Source organism: Panulirus ornatus, chromosome 13 (genome assembly GCF_036320965.1).
Source record: "Panulirus ornatus isolate Po-2019 chromosome 13, ASM3632096v1, whole genome shotgun sequence".
Classification (NCBI taxonomy): domain Eukaryota; kingdom Metazoa; phylum Arthropoda; class Malacostraca; order Decapoda; family Palinuridae; genus Panulirus; species Panulirus ornatus.
Window position 1 is genome coordinate 21,345,056 of NC_092236.1, and position 20,311 is coordinate 21,365,366.

Genomic DNA, 20,311 nt, shown 5'->3' on the forward strand with positions numbered 1-20,311 from the left:
TGTTAAATGACTATATATATATATATATTTTTTTTTTTTTTTTCAAACTATTCGCCATTTCCCGCATTAGCGAGGTAGCGTTAAGAACAGAGGACTGGGCCTTTTTCGGAATATCCTCACCTGGCCCCCTCTGTTCCTTCTTTTGGAAAATCAAAAAAAAACGAGAGGGGAGGATTTCCAGCCCCCCGCTCCCTCCCCTTTTAGTCGCCTTCTACGACACGCAGGGAATACGTGGGAAGTATTCTTAATCCCCTATCCCCAGGGATAATATATATATATATATATATATATATATATATATTATTATTTTTTTTTTTTTTTTTTTTTTTTTATTATACTCTGTCGCTGTCTCCCGCGTTTGCGAGGCAGCGCAAGGAAACAGACGAAAGAAATGGCCCAACCCACCCCCATACACAATGTATATACATACACGTCCACACACGCAAATATACATACCTATACATCTCAATGTACACATACATATACACATACAGACACATACATACATACCCATGCACACAATTCACACTGTCTGCCTTTATTCATTCCCATCGCCACCTCGCCACACATGGAATACCATCCCCCTCCCCCCTCATGTGTGCGAGGTAGCACTAGGAAAAGACAACAAAGTCCCCATTCGTTCACACTCAGTCTCTAGCTGTCATGCAATAATGCCCGAAACCACAGCTCCCTTTCTACATCCAGGCCCCACACAACTTTCCATGGTTTACCCCAGACGCTTCACATGCCCTGATTCAATCCACTGACAGCACGTCAACCCCGGTATACCACATCGATCCAATTCACTCTATTCCTTGCCCTCCTTTCACCCTCCTGCATGTTCAGGCCCTGATCACACAAAAATCTTTTTCACTCCATCTTTCCACCTCCAATTTGGTCTCCCACTTCTCCTCGTTCCCTCCACCTCCGACACATATATCCTCTTGGTCAATCTTTCCTCACTCATTCTCTCCATGTGCCCAAACCATTTCAAAACACCCTCTTCTGCTCTCTCAACCACGCTCTTTTTATTTCCACACATCTCTCTTACCCTTACATTACTTACTCGATCAAACCACCTCACACCACACATTGTCCTCTAACATCTCATTTCCAGCACATCCACCCTCCTGTGCACAACTCTATCCATAGCCCACGCCTCGCAACCATACAACATTGTTGGAACCACTATTCCTTCAAACATACCCATTTTTGCTTTCCGAGATAATGTTCTCGACTTCCACACATTCTTCAAGGCTCCCAGAATTTTCGCCCCCTCCCCCACCCTATGATCCACTTCCGCTTCCATGGTTCCATCCGCTGCCAGATCCACTCCCAGATATCTAAATATATATATATATATATATATATATATATATATATATATATATATATATATATATATATATATATATATATATATATATATATATACACATGTATTGTTGATTGGTTGGTAAGGTTATTTAATGTATGTGTGATTCATGGTGAGGTGCCTGAGGATTGGCGGAATGCGTGCATAGTGCCATTGTACAAAGGCAAAGGGGATAAAAGTGAGTGCTCAAATTACAGAGGTATAAGTTTGTTGAGTATTCCTGGTAAATTATATGGGAGGGTATTGATTGAGAGGGTGAAGGCATGTACAGAGCATCAGATTGGGGAAGAGCAGTGTGGTTTCAAAAGTGGTAGAGGATGTGTGGATCAGGTGTTTCCTGTGAGTCTTCGTGGACTCACAGGAATATAATCCCGATTTTCACATAATTTATCAATAGCATGATATCGTGAAAGGATTCAGCGTAGGTCATATCCGCCAGCAAGTGATTCTTGAGCTTCTCTGGTTATCTACTCACTTCACACAACACACACGTCCACCCACAAGAACCCCACTACGCTCACAGTCAAACACGGGACGACATGTGCCAGTAATGGCAACCCGGGAACACAAACCCCGATAACTGGTTGTCATTGCCAAGAACCTGTGCCAGGCTTAGTCATAACACACACACACACACACACACACACACACACACACACACACACACACACACATATTGATTATTCTCTACCATTTCCGTCGTGTCTGGCTGCAATGTATCATTGTCTTATGTGGTCCTTCCTTATCTTGATTCTATCTGGCAACAGAGTCATCAACTGTCTTTTGTATCGTCGCATAGGGCGTCGTAAGTAGATCACACTGACGAGAATCTCTCTTAGTTACTCCAAACACCACTCGGAAGGTTTGAGAAACAGCATAGTGTGAATATTATGGTGTTTATTGGGCTGGACCAAGGACTTGCAGCAGCCCTTTGAAAGGCGACACTCACCCTGCGTCTGCGATGCAAACCAAAGAAGTGACATGCGACAGCCGCAGTCATTACACAGGAGTTTTGAAGCTTAATTACTAGTTAAGATGCAAAGAAATGTGATCGTGTCTTTTGCTGGTACTTATAGGACAGACGGAGTACGGGGGTCCTATGAGGTCAGCCGTAGCACGGGGGGTCCTATCAGGTCAACCGTAGCACGGGGGTCCTATGAGGTCAGCCGTAGCACGGGGGGTCCTATCAGGTCAACCGTAGCACGGGAGTCCTATGAGGTCAGCCACAGCATGGGGTCCTATGAGGTCAACCGTAGCACGGGGGTCCTATGAGGTCAGCCATAGCATGGTGGTCCTATGAGGTCAACCGTAGCACGGGGGTCCTATAAGGTCAACCGTAGCACGGGGGTCCTATGAGGTCAGCCAAAGCACGGGGGTCCTATCAGGTCAACCGTAGCACGGGGGTCCTATGAGGTCAGCCACAGCATGGGGGTCCTATGAGGTCAACCGTAGCACGGGGGTTCTATGAGGTCAACTAGCTGGTTATTGTGGGCTTTAGGAGTATTAACTAATAGGGTCATTAAAGCCGTCAAAGTTAAGTTCCAATCACTCTCCCAAAAAAACCTTAGACGCCTCTGAGGGATTAGGTAAAAACTCTTCGAATCTGAAAACCTGAGAACCAATGCATCTATCTTTATCATTTACATATGTATACGTTTGACATGCATGATACAGATTCTGGCCTGATAAACATTTATCAATCGATGGCAGTTAACATTAACAACGTACAAACAACACATGATATTTCTTGATTTCTTGTACATAATAAAGTAAGTATCAAGTCTTGCTACCAGTGTTTACTTGTGTGGCAACACCAGTCAAGGGACTGACGCCTTCCTCTACAAGTCCTTTCGGGCGTCGAACTTGACGAGTATATATGTGGCGTTGTTCTGGCTGTCCCCCAACATTCTCTTGACGATCATATTGCGCTCCAGGAAGTAACCGGTGACATCTTTGCTAATGTCGACGCCGTTGGAATTAATCAGAATCATCTGCATTTGGAAATGGGCATAAAAATAGAGGAGGATGAGTTAGAAAGCGCTGTATTTGAAAGTACAGGTCATACAAGTATTCGAAACATTCCGTTTAAATGATGAGGTGAGGGTCAAGATCGTTTGTCAGTCAAAAGGTAGATTAAGGACCAGGATCTTTTGTGGATCAAAAGAGGGAAAATGACTGTTTGTTGATCAAAAAGGAGGAGAATGATTCAGGATCGTTTTTTGTCAATATGGAGGTTCGAGGCCAGGATCGTTTGTTGTCAATAGGGGGATTACGGATTAGTTTGGTTTGTGGTCACAAAGGAGGGATGAGGACCAGGATCCTCTACTCAAGGTCAGTGATATTTAAGGGAAACTAATGACACACAGAAATAAAATCAGCGAAAAAAAGAAAAGACAAATGTATAGAATGAAATAATGGACTTCACATTTTACGATAGCTAACGAGATGAGCGACTATTACAAGTGGAAACCTAAAGGAGGATCCAGTAAGACGATGATTAACAAAGGGATGATCCTTTATGATCACAACGAACAAAAGTATAGTTTTATATAGCACAGGGTGACAAAACGATAGCTCTAACTAACACAAGGGTGTCACAAGGAAGAGCCACAGGACAACACTTGATAACATGATGAGTCTATATGTTAACTGGCAGGGAAAAGTTGACCCTGTACGATTACAACCAACAAAGATGAAAGTTCTGTATGATAACGGTTGACTGGAAGATTATATTGAACGGCAAGATAACAGGAAACAATTCCCTTATGTGGTAGTTTATAAGAGGACAACTTTTTCTGATAAAGTCGATATAGAGAAAAACTGTGCATGATAAGGCCTTATAGAAAAGATAACCTTGTTTACAGCAGCTTGGAAAAAAATAAAACACTGCTTCATACGATGGTAACTAACAGGAATTATAAGTTTCCTGTATGACAACACATTATAGAAAAAGGTTGATTATATTTGACAGCATACAGATAACTTTGTGTCATGAGTAAACAAAAGAATAACCCTACATGATTCAAGGAAAATAAATATAAACTCCTGTGACAACAGCTATACACGAAAAACCGTTATACGACAACAGGAAAAACGCTCAAGATTGTTGAGCATGTTATGCACTCACCTCGAAGTCTGGCAACTGGTCGAGCTTGGTGTTGAGAAGGATGTCGAGGTCGCTGCCGCTCATGTCCAGGACAAGAAGGTCGATGTTGGTGATGCCTGCTGCATAGACGAGGTTTTCCAGAGGCACACACTGAGCCTCGAACTCCTCGAGTAACGTATTCTTATCCTGCCCGGGAGGAAGGAAGCCTTAGAACACAGAACACACAAGACTGTTCTGAGATGCAAAATCCAAAGTATGCAGGAAATTTAAGGACAGAAAGATAAGATGATACTTTATAACCTGATATGCTAAATCATGTGATCCAGCGGAAAGTTTTCCGCAAGATATATTTCTTAAATTCTGAAGAAAATGGGCCACATGCACGAAGAGGATCTACTTGGTCTTAGAATCACCGTCAGCACCTGATGAAGGCGTTAAAGATCTTTTTCCTCAGTTGCTTGATTCAGCCTTAATGACCCTAGCAGTTTGATAGGTCTACAGCCTAAACAACCAACAAGACAGTGGGGGAAAAAAGTGACACAAATAACCTGAAAGAAGATAGCTGTAGCTTGAAGAAAATGAGGTAAATATAAAACGTGAAAATTGATATGAAGAGAGAAAAAATGAAATAGAAAATTGAGTTATATCTAAAATCTGCAACATGTTGACATGGATCAACTGAAGCTTACCAGATGGGGAAACTCACACTAGGCTTTACTCCCCCATGTTCCCTGAGTCAACAGAAACAAAAATAGAACGCGACAAAAAACAAAACAAAAACAAAAAATGGGAGGTGGGAGGGGGAACTGAATGGTGAACGGAATAAAACTGTAGGTTCTGATATGCAAAGTTTACAAGACTGATCGTTGCTACCACTCTGGTGTGAACGTATGATGGCGCAGGTGGTGAAAAAAAAATAAAGGAACAACGCTGATATATTTATCAAGGCAAATAGAGATGTCTTTTCAAAATAAGAGATCATATCCTGATTGTGAAACTCTTGTCATGCGGGTCCATCTGAAGAAAATGGAAAGCAAAACCTGAGATCTAAATATGGAAGTACAGTACTTTCTACATGACATCACAATGTAAGAAAACTTAGTGGTAAGTGTACATAGAAACCGGGAACGGTTGTTGAACTGTTGTTGAACGTTACTTGGAAGTAAGGACTCTGAACTTCTGTTTTTTTCTTATTTTCCCGCAAGAAAGTGTACTTACTAAACTTTCAGGTCTTTGCCCATGCTTACAAAGGTAAAATACAAACACATCCTTGAATTCCCTGTGCTGGTCGCAGATGGAAATAAAAGACTTCGTCTCTCTATATCGAGTCCAGTGAACAAAAAGGCCTCGAGGCCTCTTTGCTCTTGTTAAAAATAGAATACATGCAAAAAAGTCTTTCATCTATGTCTTTTATCTCATGAAAAACAGACGGTCCAGACTAGGCAATCTTGCTCTACAGGTAAAAAAAAAAAGTCCTAATACAGAAAGACAATAACGACTCTGGAAGTGTATGAAGTCTTGCTATCCTGCTCCAGTCAGCAGTTTAACAACTGCTTCTCATTGGCTGTTGACTTGCTGGATATTCGCACAGCAATCCAAGAAACCAAGACTCATCCTCGGGAAAAAGCAGGATCATATGGTTAAGGAATCCATCATGTGGCCAAGGCACCCTCCGTATGGCCAACGCACCCTCCATGTGGCCAAGGAACCCTCCATGTGGCCAAGGTACCCTCTACAAATAAGAGGCAAACTAGAATGCTACCTCCAAAAGGAAATCTTTACCTTAACATCCACAATGCTATGCTTCCCCCGAAGGTTCAAAAAAGGGTACAGTCAGGAGAGAGATTACCTCGTCTTCCATTTCACCCATCATGCCAAGTAGTTACCAGCACACAGTGGAAACAAAGCAGTGTGTGTTTTACATATGTGTTGAATTACCCATGCGTAGATTACAGGGTGAGGGAGCTGTGCATTAATGTGTCCCCCTTGGTCATTACATAGTTGTAACTACCTGTCTGAACAGTATAGGAAGACGGTTCTACACTCGTGGGGGCCCCATCTCTTGAATTGTTTTACCAATGACGAAATTTAGCCTATAATCGAAGCTAAGCCCTCACTTATGTAAAATTCAGAGTTGAAAATAAAGTATTGTGAGTTATGTGGTATTCAGTGTTATGTCTGAGATGAAAGTGTGTTTGTGGACTGAATGCGAGCAACATACGTGCATGTGAAGCAGAAAGAAAAGACTGCACATTCAGCCAGGAAAGGAACTTGACAGCTACAGTAGTGATGATTCACTGGGCCACTTTCACTAGCCCTCTCGATACACAGGCGGCAGTACCTCCCTGGTAAGTGGCTACCTGCTGTCTACTACCTGTGTATGTGTGTGTGTTTGTGTGTGTGTGTGTGTGTGTGTGCTACTGACCTTGTCCCACAGCTGTAGCAACATGGTCTTGCCCAACTGCTCCACTTCTTTCTCCTCGCTCTCATCCTTTATCTTTGGGTGCGCTAGCTTGAGCTGCAAGATCAAGCACACTGTAACAGCTGTAGATGAGGGTAAACACCTGTCATCAAGTTAAGGTTGTCAGAAACTGGTCCACAGTCACATACTTAAACAGGCAACAGACAACGCTCGATGACTGCGGTCACTTAACTGGCTAAATGAATTATCCATAAGTCACTCATATGACATCGTGTTACTGTTATGACGCATTACTCTGGCTTATACACATGTCTCTCTCTGTAGTTTCCGTAGCCTACTCGTGATAAAGTGCATCACTTTCACATAGCAACGTCTCGCGGAACGTCACTACCGTTTGATTCCGCTTGAGTGAGATTTTTCTGAATCGTACCGTTCCAAATCCAGTAATCGGACTGGATTCACCTCTCCCTTTTGGAGGAAAAAGCAGTGAGACACAATAGGAACAGGGTACCAGTCTAATCCTTTCATAGTAAATGAACTCGAGCAGACTAGGATGATGACATCAAGTTAATGTTTGTCTTACACTTTGCTGTTATATTCCTTCTCTTTAAAGGAAATTGATTAAGCAGTGATTTTTTTCTTTTAAATACATTTTGCATAAATGTATGCACAGAAATACATTCACGTTTACAAACGAAGATAGAAACTAGAATTCAGAAGAGACCTCTGGTGTGGAATGCTGGTAAAACTGCTTTTTGGTGTTGGATTCAATACATACTTTTTACGTATGTTTTTCTTCTTTATTCTTCTTTAGTGTTTCGTGATCCTTACATTGATCTAATCAGTGAGAACTTAAGTGGACTATAACGAAGATATATTAATCATTTCATTATGAACGTAAACATACTGTGTTATTTCTTTTTCGAAAACATGTCGGTACATACAAAGATGAAAATCTAATTCAGTCCAGCAAAACTGATAGAGAAAAAAAGAAAACGCATTAAATTGTGACTTTGTGCTTTCAAAGTTTCTATTTTGTTATCTATTTTCCTTATATTGCTTAAGATTTACTGATTTCCGTCCGTTAAAAGTTCTAACAATAACAGTATAATGTATAATGACCACTCCCGGTACCACAGTCGTAAACAAAGTCAGCGTCCAGTAACAGGGATCTAACCTCCTATCGTCGTTAGACGCGGGTCTGTCCACACTCCAAGAAGAGCCATCAGCCAAGCTTATATCTTAAATGAATTATTTCCGCATCATTCATATATCAGCACCAAAAACTGAAATGATAAGAGACATGAAAGACTTACAACGGCAGGGTAGGAGAAGGGAGAGACACAGGCCTTGGTCACCTGAGCCTTGCGACCTTTCTTCAGGAGCTTCTTGTAGAGGCGTTCGTTGGGCTCCACCAGGAGGCCGGACCAATCCAAATTCTTTTCCAGCTCCAGGGTGACTGAGCGGTACTCGCCGTCGCCAGCCCCCAGGTCCACGAACACCCCTCCCCTCTGGACCCACACACAAAGAGACATTAATCCAATGTGGCAGGATTTCAATTCAACTGTTCCAGAAATACAAACAGTGCTCAAACTTGAAAGGCCAACGTTCGTGAGAGAAAGCAGAATAAAGCCCTCTGTAAAATCACTCATTATCACATTCACTACAGACCAGGTCAAAGGTCATCATTACAGCCTAAACAATATAGGCCTTTGACCACATACGTCATACTCAGGCCAATGACCCCGAAACATATTGAAGCTGCATTGACCTTGAGCTTGAACGGTATTTCAAGAGGTTCATCTCGCGTATCGACACACATCTTCAGCACATATGATGAAATGTCATCAGGACCATGAGTCCTGAATGAATCAAGACCTTCAAGTGGTCTGTTAATGTCTTTAGTCGATACCTTAACGTCTTCTCAAAACCTCCATCCAACAGTCAAACGCATCTTTCCTATGTTCCAGGCAGAAAGAGCCCATTGTGACGCAAAAAAATGGAATAATGAAAAGAAAAGAACCATAAAGAAATCACAGCTTCGTCTCTTTCGGAGGTAGAAGCGCTATATAGTTTTTTTATGTTAGCTGAGACGGCACGAGCAGCTGAGACCCTAATCCCATTAACGTTATATATATATATATATATATATATATATATATATATATATATATATATATATATATATATATATATATATATATATATATATATATATATATATATTATTTTACTATTTTGCTTTGTCGCTGTCTCCCGCGTTTGCGAGGTAGCGAGAGGAAACAGAAGAAAGAAATGGCCCAACCCACCCCCATACACTTACATTACATACACGTCCCCACACGCAAATATACATACCCATAAATCTCAATGTACACATATATATACACACAGAGACACACATATATATACACAAGCACACAATTCACACTGTCTGCCTTTATTCATTCCCATCGTCACCTCGCCACACATGGAATAACATCCCCCTCCCCCCTTATGTGTGCGAGGTAGCGCTAGGAAAGGACAACAAAGGCCCCATTCGTTCACACTCAGTCTCTAGCTGTCATGCAATAATGCCCGAAACCACAGCTCCCTTTCCACATCCAGGCCCCACACAACTTTCCATGGTTTACCCCAGACGCTTCACATACCCTGATTCAATCCACTGACAGCACGTCAACCCCGGTATACCACATCGATCCAATTCACTCTATTCCTTGCCCGCCTTTCACCCTCCTGCATGTTCAGGCCCCGATCACTCAAAATCTTTTTCACTCCATCTTTCCACCTCCAATTTGGTCTCCCACTTCTCCTCGTTCCCTCCACCTCCGACACATAAATCCTCTTGGTCAATCTTTCCTAACTCATTCTCTCCATGTGCCCAAACCATTTCAAAACACCCTCTTCTGCTCTCTCAACCATACTCTTTTTATTTCCACACATCTCTCTTACCCTTACATTACTTACTCGATCAAACCACCTCACACCACATATTGTCCTCAAACATCTCATTTCCAGCACATCCACCCTCCTGCGCACAACTCTATCCATAGCCCACGCCTCGCAACCACACAACATTGTTGGAACCACTATTCCTTCAAACATAGCCATTTTTGCTTTCCGAGATAATGTTCTCAACTTCCAAACATTCTTCAAGGCTCCCAGGATTTTCGCCCCCTCCCCCACCCTATGATTCACTTCCGCTCCATGGTTCTATCCGCTGCCAGATCCACTCCCAGATATCTAAAACACTTTACTTCCTCCAATTTTTCTCCATTCAAACTTACCTCCCAATTGACTTGACCCTCAACCCTGCTGTACCTAATAACCTTGCTCTTATTCACATTTACTCTTAACTTTCTTCTTTCACACACTTTACCAAACTCAGTCACCAGCTTCTGCAGTTTCTCACATCAATCAGCCACCAGCCCTATATCATCAGCGAACAACAACTGACTCACTTCCCAAGATCTCTCATACCCAACAGACTTCATACTTGCCCCTCTTTCCAAAACTCTTGCATTCACCTCCCTAACAACCCCATCCATAAACAAATCAAGCAACCATGGAGACATCACACACCCCTGCCGCAAACCTACATTCACTAGAACCAATCACTTTCCTCTCTTACTACACGTACACATCCTTACATCCTCGATAAAAACTTTTCACTGCTTCTAACAACTTGCCTCCCACACCATATATTCTTAGTACCTTCCACAGAGCATCTCTATCATCTCTATCATATGCCTTCTCCAGATCCATAAATGCTACATACAAATCCATTTGCTTTTCTAAGTATTTCTCACATACATTCTTCAAAGCAAACACCTGATCCACACATCCTCTACCACTTCTGAAACCACACTGCTCTTCCCCAATCTGATGCTCTGTACATGCCTTCACCCTCTCAATCAATACCCTCCCATATAATTTACCAGGAATACTCAACAAACTTATACCTCTGTAATTTGAGCACTCACTCTTATCCCCTTTGCCTTTGTACAATGGCACTATGCACGCATTCCGCCAATCCTCAGGCACCTCACCATGAGTCATACATACATTAAATAACCTTACCAACCAGTCAACAATACAGTCACCCCCTTTTTTAATAAATTCCACTGCAATACCATCCAAACCTGCTGCCTTGCCAGCTTTCATCTTCCGGCAAAGCTTTTACTACCTCTTCTCTGTTTACCAAATCATTTTCCCTAACCCTCTCACTCTTGCACACCACCTCGACCAAAACACCCTATATCTGCCACTCTATCATCAAACGCATTCAACAAACCTTCAAAATACTCACTGCATCTCCTTCTCACATCACCACTACTTGTTATCACCTCCCCATTAGCGCCCTTCACTGAAGTTCCCATTTGCTTCCCTTGTCTTACGCACTTTATTTACCTCCTTCCAGAACATCTTTTTATTCTCCCTAAAATTTAATGATACTCTCTCACCCCAACTCTCATTTGCCCTTTTTATCACCTCTTGCACCTTTCTCTTGACCTCCTGTCTCTTTCTTTTATACGTCTCCCACTCAATTGCATTTTTTCCCTGCAAAAATCGTCCAAATATATATATATATATATATATATATTATATATATATATATATATATATATATATATATATATATATATATATATATATATATATATATATATATATATATATATATATATATATATATATTTTTTTTTTTTTTTTTTTGCTTTGTCGCTGTCTCCCGCGTTTGCGAGGTAGCGCAAGGAAACAGACGAAAGAAATGGCTCAACCCACCCCCATACACAGGTATATACATACACGTCCACACACGCAAATATACATACCTACACAGCTTTCCATGGTTTACCCCAGACGCTTCACATGCCCTGATTCAATCCACTGACAGCACGTCAACCCCGGTATACCACATCGATCCAATTCACTCTATTCCTTGCCCGCCTTTCACCCTCCTGCATGTTCAGGCCCCGATCACTCAAAATCTTTTTCACTCCATCTTTCCACCTCCAATTTGGTCTCCCTCTTCTCCTCGTTCCCTCCATCTCCAACACATATATCCTCTTAGTCATTCTTTCCTAACTCATTCTCTCCATGTGCCCAAACCATTTCAAAAGACCCTCTTCTGCTCTCTCAACCACGCTCTTTTTATTTCCACACATATCTCTTACCCTTACGTTACTTACTCGAGCAAACCACCTCACACCAAACATTGTCCTCAAACATCTGATTTCCAGCACATCCACCCTCCTGCACACAGCTCTATCCATAGCCCACGCCTCGCAATCATAAAACATTACTGGAACCACTATTCCTTCAAACATACCCATATTTGCTTTCTGAGATAATGTTCTCGACTTCCACACATTCTTCAAGGCTCTCAGGATTTTCGCCCCCTCCCCCATCCTATGATCCACTTCCGCTTCCATGGTTCCATCCGCTGCCAGATCCATTCCCAGATATCTAAAACACTTTACTTCCTCCAGTTTTCCTCCATTAAAACTTACCTCCCAGTTGCCTTGACCCTCAACCCTACTGTACCTAATAACCTTCCTCTTATTCACATTTACGCTTAACTTTCTTCTTTCACACACTTTACCAAACTCAGTCACAAGCTTCTGCAGTTTCTCACATCAATCAGCCACCAGCGCTGTATCATCAGCGAACAACAACTGACTCACTTCCTAAGCTCTCTCATCCACAACAGACTTCATACTTGCCCCTCTTTCCAAAACAATTGCATTCACCTCCCTAACAACCCCATCCATAAACAAATTAAACAACCATGTAGACATCACACACCCCTGCCGCAAACCTACATTCACTGAGAACCAATCACTTTCCTCTCTTCCTACACGTACACATGCCTTACATCCTCGATAAAAACTTTTCACTGCTTCTAACAACTTGCCTACCACACCATATATTCTTAATACCTTCCACAGAGCATCTCTATCAACTCTATCATATGCCTTCTCCAGATCCATAAATGCTACATACAAATCCATTTGCTTTTCTAAGTATTTCTCACATACATTCTTCAAAGCAAACACCTGATCCAAACATCCTCTACCACTTCTGAAACCACACTGCTCTTCCCCAATCTGATGCTCTGTACATGCCTTCACCCTCTCAATCAATACCCTCCCATATAATTTACCAGGAATACTCAACAAACTTATACCTCTGTAATTTGAGCACTCACTCTTATCCCCTTTGCCTATGTACAATGGCACTATGCACGCATTCCGCCAATCCTCAGGCACCTCACCATGAGTCATACATACATTAAATAACCTTACCAACCAGTCAACATTACAGTCACCCCCTTTTTTTTAATAAATTCCACTGCAATACCATCCAAACCTGCTGCCTTGCCGGCTTTCATCTTCCGCAAAGCTTTTAATACCTCTTCTCTGTTTACCAAATCATTTTCCCTAACCCTCTCACTTTGCACACCACCTCGACCAAAACACCCTATATCTGCCACTCTATCATCAAACACATTCAACAAACCTTCAAAATACTCACTCCATCTCCTTCTCACATCACCACTACTTGTTATCACCTCCCCATTTGCGCCCTTCACTGAAGTTCCCATATATATATATATATATATATATATATATATATATATATATATATATATATATATATATATATATATATATATATATATATACATATATATATATATATATATACATATATATATATATATATATATATATATATATATATATATATATATATATATATATATATATATATATATATATATATATATATTTTTTTTGCTTTGTCGCTGTCTCCCGCGTTTACGAGGTTGCGCAAGGAAACAGACGAAAGAAATGGCCCAACCCACCCCCATACACATGTTTATACATACCTACACAGCTTTCCATGGTTTACCCCAGACGCTTCACATGCCTTGATTCAATCCAGTGACAGCACGTCAACCCCGGTATACCACATCGCTCCAATTCACTCTATTCCTTGCCCTCCTTTCACCCTCCTGCATGTTCAGGCCCCGATCACACAAAATCTTTTTCACTCCATCTTTCCACCTCCAATTTGGTCTACCTCTTCTCCTCGTTCCCTCCACCTCCGACACATGTATCCTCTCGGTCAATCTTTCCTCACTCATTCTCTCCATGTGCCCAAACCATTTCAAAACACCCTCTTCTGCTCTCTCAACCACGCTCTTTTTATTTCCACACATCTCTCTTACCCTTACGTTACTTACTCGATCAAACCACCTCACACCACACATTGTCCTCAAACATTTCATTTCCAGCACATCCATCCTCCTGCGCACAACTCTATCCATAGCCCACGCCTCGCAACGATACAACATTGTTGGAACCACTATTCCTTCAAACATACCCATTCTTGCTTTCCGAGATAATGTTCTCGACTTCCACACATTCTTCAAGGCTCCCAGAATTTTCGCCCCCTCCCCCCACCCTATGATCCACTTCCGCTTCCATGGTTCCATCCGCTGCCAGATCCACTCCCAGATATCTAAAACACTTCACTTCCTCCAGTTTTTCTCCATTCAAACTCACCTCCCAATTGACTTGACCCTCAACCCTACTGTACCTAATAACCTTCCTCTTATTCACATTTACTCTTAACTTTCTTCTTTCACACACTTTACCAAACTCAGTCACCAGCTTCTGCACTTTCTCACATGAATCAGCCACCAGCGCTGTATCATAAGCGAACAACAACTGACTCACTTCCCAAGCTCTCTCATCCCCAACAGACTTCATACTTGCCCCTCTTTCCGAAACTCTTGCATTCACCTCCCTAACAACCCCATCCATAAACAAATTAAACAACCATGGAGACATCACACACCCCTGCCGCAAACCTACATTCACTGAGAACCAATCACTTTCCTCTCTTCCTACACGTACACATGCCTTACATCCTCGATAAAAACTTTTCACTGCTTCTAACAACTTGCCTCCCACACCATATATTCTTAATACCTTCCACAGAGCATCTCTATCAACTCTATCATATGCCTTCTCCAGATCCATAAATGCTACATACAAATCCATTTGCTTTTCTAAGTATTTCTCACATACATTCTTCAAAGCAAACACCTGATCCACACATCCTCTACCACTTCTGAAACCACACTGCTCTTCCCCAATCTGATGCTCTGTACATGCCTTCACCCTCTCAATCAATACCCTCCCATATAATTTACCAGGAATACTCAACAAACTTATACCTCTGTAATTTGAGCACTCACTCTTATCCCCTTTGCCTTTGTACAATGGTACTATGCACGCATTCCGCCAATCCTCAGGCACCTCACCATGAGTCATACATACATTAAATAACCTTACCAACCAGTCAACAATACAGTCACCCCCTTTTTTAATAAATTCCACTGCAATACCATCCAAACCTGCTGTCTTGCCGGCTTTCATCTTCCGCAAAGCTTTTACTACCTCTTCTCTGTTTACCAAATCATTTTCCCTAACCCTCTCACTTTGCACACCACCTCGACCAAAACACCCTATATCTGCCACTCTATCATCAAACACATTCAACAAACCTTCAAAATACTCACTCCATCTCCTTCTCACATCACCACTACTTGTTATCACCTCCCCATTTGCGACCTTCACTGAAGTTCCCATTTGCTCCCTTGTCTTACGCACTTTATTTACCTCCTTCCAGAACATCTTTTTATTCTCCCTAAAATTTAATGATACTCTCTCACCCCAACTCTCATTTGCCCTTTTTTTCACCTCTTGCACCTTTCTCTTGACCTCCTGTCTCTTTCTTTTATACATCTCCCACTCAATTGCATTTTTTCCCTGCAAAAATCGTCCAAATGCCTCTCTCTTCTCTTTCACTAATACTCTTACTTCTTCATCCCACCACTCACTACCCTTTCTAATCAACCCACCTCCCACTCTTCTCATGCCACAAGCATCTTTTGCGCAATCCATCACTGATTCCCTAAATACATCCCATTCCTCCCCCACTCCCCTTACTTCCATTGTTCTATATATATATATATATATATATATATATATATATATATATATATATATATATATATATATATATATATATATATATTTTTTTTTTTGCTTTGTCGCTGTCTCCCGCGTTTGCGAGGTAGCGCAAGGAAACAGACGAAAGAAATGACCCAACCCACCCCCATACACATGCCTTGATTCAATCCAGTGACAGCACGTCAACCCCGGTATACCACATCGCTCCAATTCACTCTATTCTTTGCCCTCCTTTCACCCTCCTGCATGTTCAGGCCCCGATCACACAAAATCTTTTTCACTCCATCTCTCCACCTCCAATTTGGTCTCCCTCTTCTCCTCGTTCCCTCCACCTCCGACACATATATCCTCTTGGTCAATCTTTCCTCACTCATTCTCTCCATGTGACCAAACCATTTCAAAACACCCTCTTCTGGTCTCTTAACCACGCTCTTTTTATTTCCACACATCTCTCTTACCCTTACGTTACTTACTCGATCAAACCACCTCACACCACACATTGTCCTCAAACATCTCATTTCCAGCACATCCATCCTCCTGCGCACAACTCTATCCATAGCCCACGCCTCGCAACCATACAACATTGTTGGAACCACTATTCCTTCAAACATACCCATTTTTGCTTTCCGGGATAATGTTCTCGACTTCCACACATTTTTCAAGGCTCCCAAAATTTTCGCCCCCTCCCCCACCCTATGATCCACTTCCGCTTCCATGGTTCCATCCGCTGACAGATCCACTCCCAGATATCTAAAACACTTCACTTCCTCCAATTTTTCTCCATTCAAACTCACCTCCCAATTGAATTGACCCTCAACCCTACTGTCTAATAACCTTGCTCTTATTCACATTTACTCTTAACTTTCTTCTTCCACACACTTTACCAAACTCCGTCACCAGCTTCTGCAGTTTCTCACATGAATCCGCCACCAGCGCTGTATCATCAGCGAACAACAACTGACTCACTTCCCAAGCTCTCTCATCCCCAACAGACTTCATACTTGCCCCTCTTTCCAAGACTCTTGCATTTACCTCCCTAACAACCCCATCCATAAACAAATTAAACAACCATGGAGACATCACACACCCCTGCCGCAAACCTACATTCACTGAGAACCAATCACTTTCCTCTCTTCCTACACGGACACATGCCTTACATCCTCGATAAAAACTTTTCACTGCTTCTAACAACTTGCCTCCCACACCATATATTCTTAATACCTTCCACAGAGCATCTCTATCAACTCTATCATATGCCTTCTCCAGATCCATAAATGCTACATACAAATCCATTTGCTTTTCTAAGTATTTCTCACATACATTCTTCAAAGCAAATACCTGATCCACACATCCTCTACCACTTCTGAAACCACACTGCTCTTCCCCAATCTGATGCTCTGTACATGCCTTCACCCTCTCAATCAATACCCTCCCATATAATATATATATATATATATATATATATATATATATATATATATATATTTTTTTTTTTTTTTTTTTTTTTTCATACTTTGTCGCTGTCTCCCGCGTTTGCGAGGTAGCGCAAGGAAACAGACGAAAGAAATGGCCCCCCCCCATACACATGTACATACGTCCACACACGCAAATATACATACCTACACAGCCTTCCATGGTTTACCCCAGACGCTTCACATGCCTTGATTCAATCCACTGACAGCACGTCAACCCCTGTATACCACATCGCTCCAATTCACTCTATTCCTTGCCCTCCTTTCACCCTCCTGCATGTTCAGGCCCCGATCACACAAAATCTTTTTCACTCCATCTTTCCACCTCCAATTTGGTCTCCCTCTTCTCCTCGTTCCCTCCACCTCCGACACATATATCCTCTTGGTCAATCTTTCCTCACTCATTCTCTCCATGTGCCCAAACCATTTCAAAACACCTTCTTCTGCTCTCTCAACCACGCTCTTTTTATTTCCACACATCTCTCTTACCCTTACGTTACTTACTCGATCAAACCACCTCACACCACACATTGTCCTCAAACATCTCATTTCCAGGACATCCATCCTCCTGCGCACATCTCTATCCATAGCCCACGCCTCGCAACCATACAACATTGTTGGAACCACTATTCCTTCAAACATACCCATTTTTGCTTATATATATATATATATATATATATATTCCCGTCGCCACCCCGCTACACATAAAATGACAGCCCCCTCCCTCCGCATGTGCTCGAGGTGGCGCTAAGACAACAAAGGCCACATTCGTTCACACTCAGTCTCTAGCTGTCATGTATAATGCACCGAAACCACAGCTCTCTTTCCACATCCAGGCCCCGCAAAACTTTCCATTGTTTACCCAAGACACTTCACATGCCATGGTTCAATCCAGTGACAGCACGTCGACCTTGGTACACCACATCGTTCCAATTCACTCTATTCCTTGCACGCTTTTCACCCTCCTGCATGTGCAGGATCCGATCACTCAAAATCTGTTTCACTCCATCTTTCCGCTTTCAATTTGGTCTCCCACTTCTCGTTCCCTCCACCTCTGACACATATATCCTCTTGGTCAATATTTCCTCACTCATTCTCTCCATGTGACCAAACCATTTCAAAACACCCTCTTCTGCTCTCTCAATCACACTCTTTTTATTACCACACATCTCTCTAACCCTATCATTACTTACTCGATCAAACCACCTCACACCACACATTGTCCTCAAACATCTCATTTCCAGCACATCCACCCTCCTCCGCACAACTCTATCCATAGCCCACGCCTCGCAACCATATAACATTGTTGGAACCACTATTTCTTCAAACATACACATTTTTGCTTTGCAAGATAACGTTCTCGACTTCCACACATTTTTCAACGCTCCCAGAACTTTCGCCCAATCCCCCACCCTATGAGTCACTTCCGCTTCCATGGTTCCATCCGCTGCCAAATCCACTCCCAGATATCTAAAACACTTCACTTCAACCAGTTTTTCTCCATTCAAACTTACCTCCCAATTAACTTGTCCCTTAACCTTACTGTACCTAATAACCTTTACCCTCAGCTTTCAGACACTTTACCAGACTCAGTCACCAGCTTCTGCAGTTTCTCTCCCGAATCAGCCACCAGCGCTGAATCATCAGCGAACAACAACTGACTCACTTACCAAGCTCTCTCATCCCCAACAGACTGCATGCTTGCCCCTCTTTCCAAAACTCTTGCATTTACCTACCTAACAACACCATCCATAAACAAATTAAACAACCATGGAGACATCACACACCCCTGCCGCAAACCTACATTCACTGAGAACCAATCACTTTCCTCCTACACGTAAAAATGCCTTACATACTCGATAAAAACTTTTCACTGCTTCTAACAACTTGCCTCCCGCACCATATAATATTAATACCTTCCACAGAGCATCTCTATCAACTCTGTCATATGCCTTCTCCAGATCCATATATGCTATATACAAATCTATTTGCTTTACTAAGTATTTCTCACATACATTCTTCAAAGCAAACACCTGATCCACACATCCTGTACCACTTTGGAATCCACACTGTTCTTCCCCAATCTGATGATCTGTACATGCCTTCACCCTCTCAATCAATAGCCTCCCATATGATTTCCCAGGAATACTCAACAAACTTATACCTCTGTAATTTGAGCACTCACTTTCATCCCCTTTGCCTTTGTACAATGGAACTATGCAAGCATTCCGCCAATCCTCAGGCGCCTCACCATGAGTCATACATACATTAAATAACCTTACCAACCACTCAACCATACAGTCATCCCCTTTTTTTTTAGTAAATTCCACTGCAATACCATCGAAACCCGCTGCCTTACCGGCTTTCATCTTCCGCAAAGCTTTTACTACCTCTTCTCTGTTTTCCATATCATTTTCCCTAACCCTCTCGCTTTGCACACCACCTCGACCAAAACACCCTATATCTGCCATTCTATCATCAAACACATTCAACAAACCTTCAAAATACCCACTCCATCTTCTTCTCACATCACCACTACTTGTTATCACCATCCCATTAGGACCCCTTCACTGATGTTCCCATTTGTTCCCTTGTCTTACGCACTTTATTTACATCCTTCCAAAACATCTTTTCATTCTCCCTACAATTTAATGATACTCTCTCACTCCAACTCTCATTTGCCCTCTTTTTCGCCTCTTGTACCTTTCTCTTGACCTCCTGCCTCTTTCTTTTATACATCTTCCACTCATTTGCATTATTTCCCTGCAAAAATCTTCCAAATGCCTCTCTCTTCTCTTTCACTAATAATCTTACTTCTTCATCCCACCACTCACTACCCTTTCTAATCTGCCCACCTCCCACGCTTTTCATGCCACAAGCTTCATT

The 20,311-nt window shown here is 42.1% G+C and overlaps 1 protein-coding gene across 2 annotated transcripts in view; it reads right to left on the bottom strand.

The window, feature by feature from the left end:
* Window positions 1-2,254: 2,254 nt before the first annotated feature.
* The window catches only part of LOC139752599 (protein Star-like), a 50,213-nt gene continuing 32,156 nt past the window's right edge, over window positions 2,255-20,311 (bottom strand). For both annotated transcript variants that reach the window (XM_071668355.1, XM_071668354.1), the window contains exons 4-7: window positions 8,220-8,414; window positions 6,907-6,999; window positions 4,503-4,667; window positions 2,255-3,366 (exon numbers count right to left, since the gene is read on the bottom strand). In XM_071668355.1, the coding sequence (XP_071524456.1) occupies window positions 3,214-3,366; window positions 4,503-4,667; window positions 6,907-6,999; window positions 8,220-8,414 (606 nt within the window). In that variant the 3' untranslated portion in view covers window positions 2,255-3,213. The remainder of the gene's footprint in view (window positions 3,367-4,502; window positions 4,668-6,906; window positions 7,000-8,219; window positions 8,415-20,311) is intronic.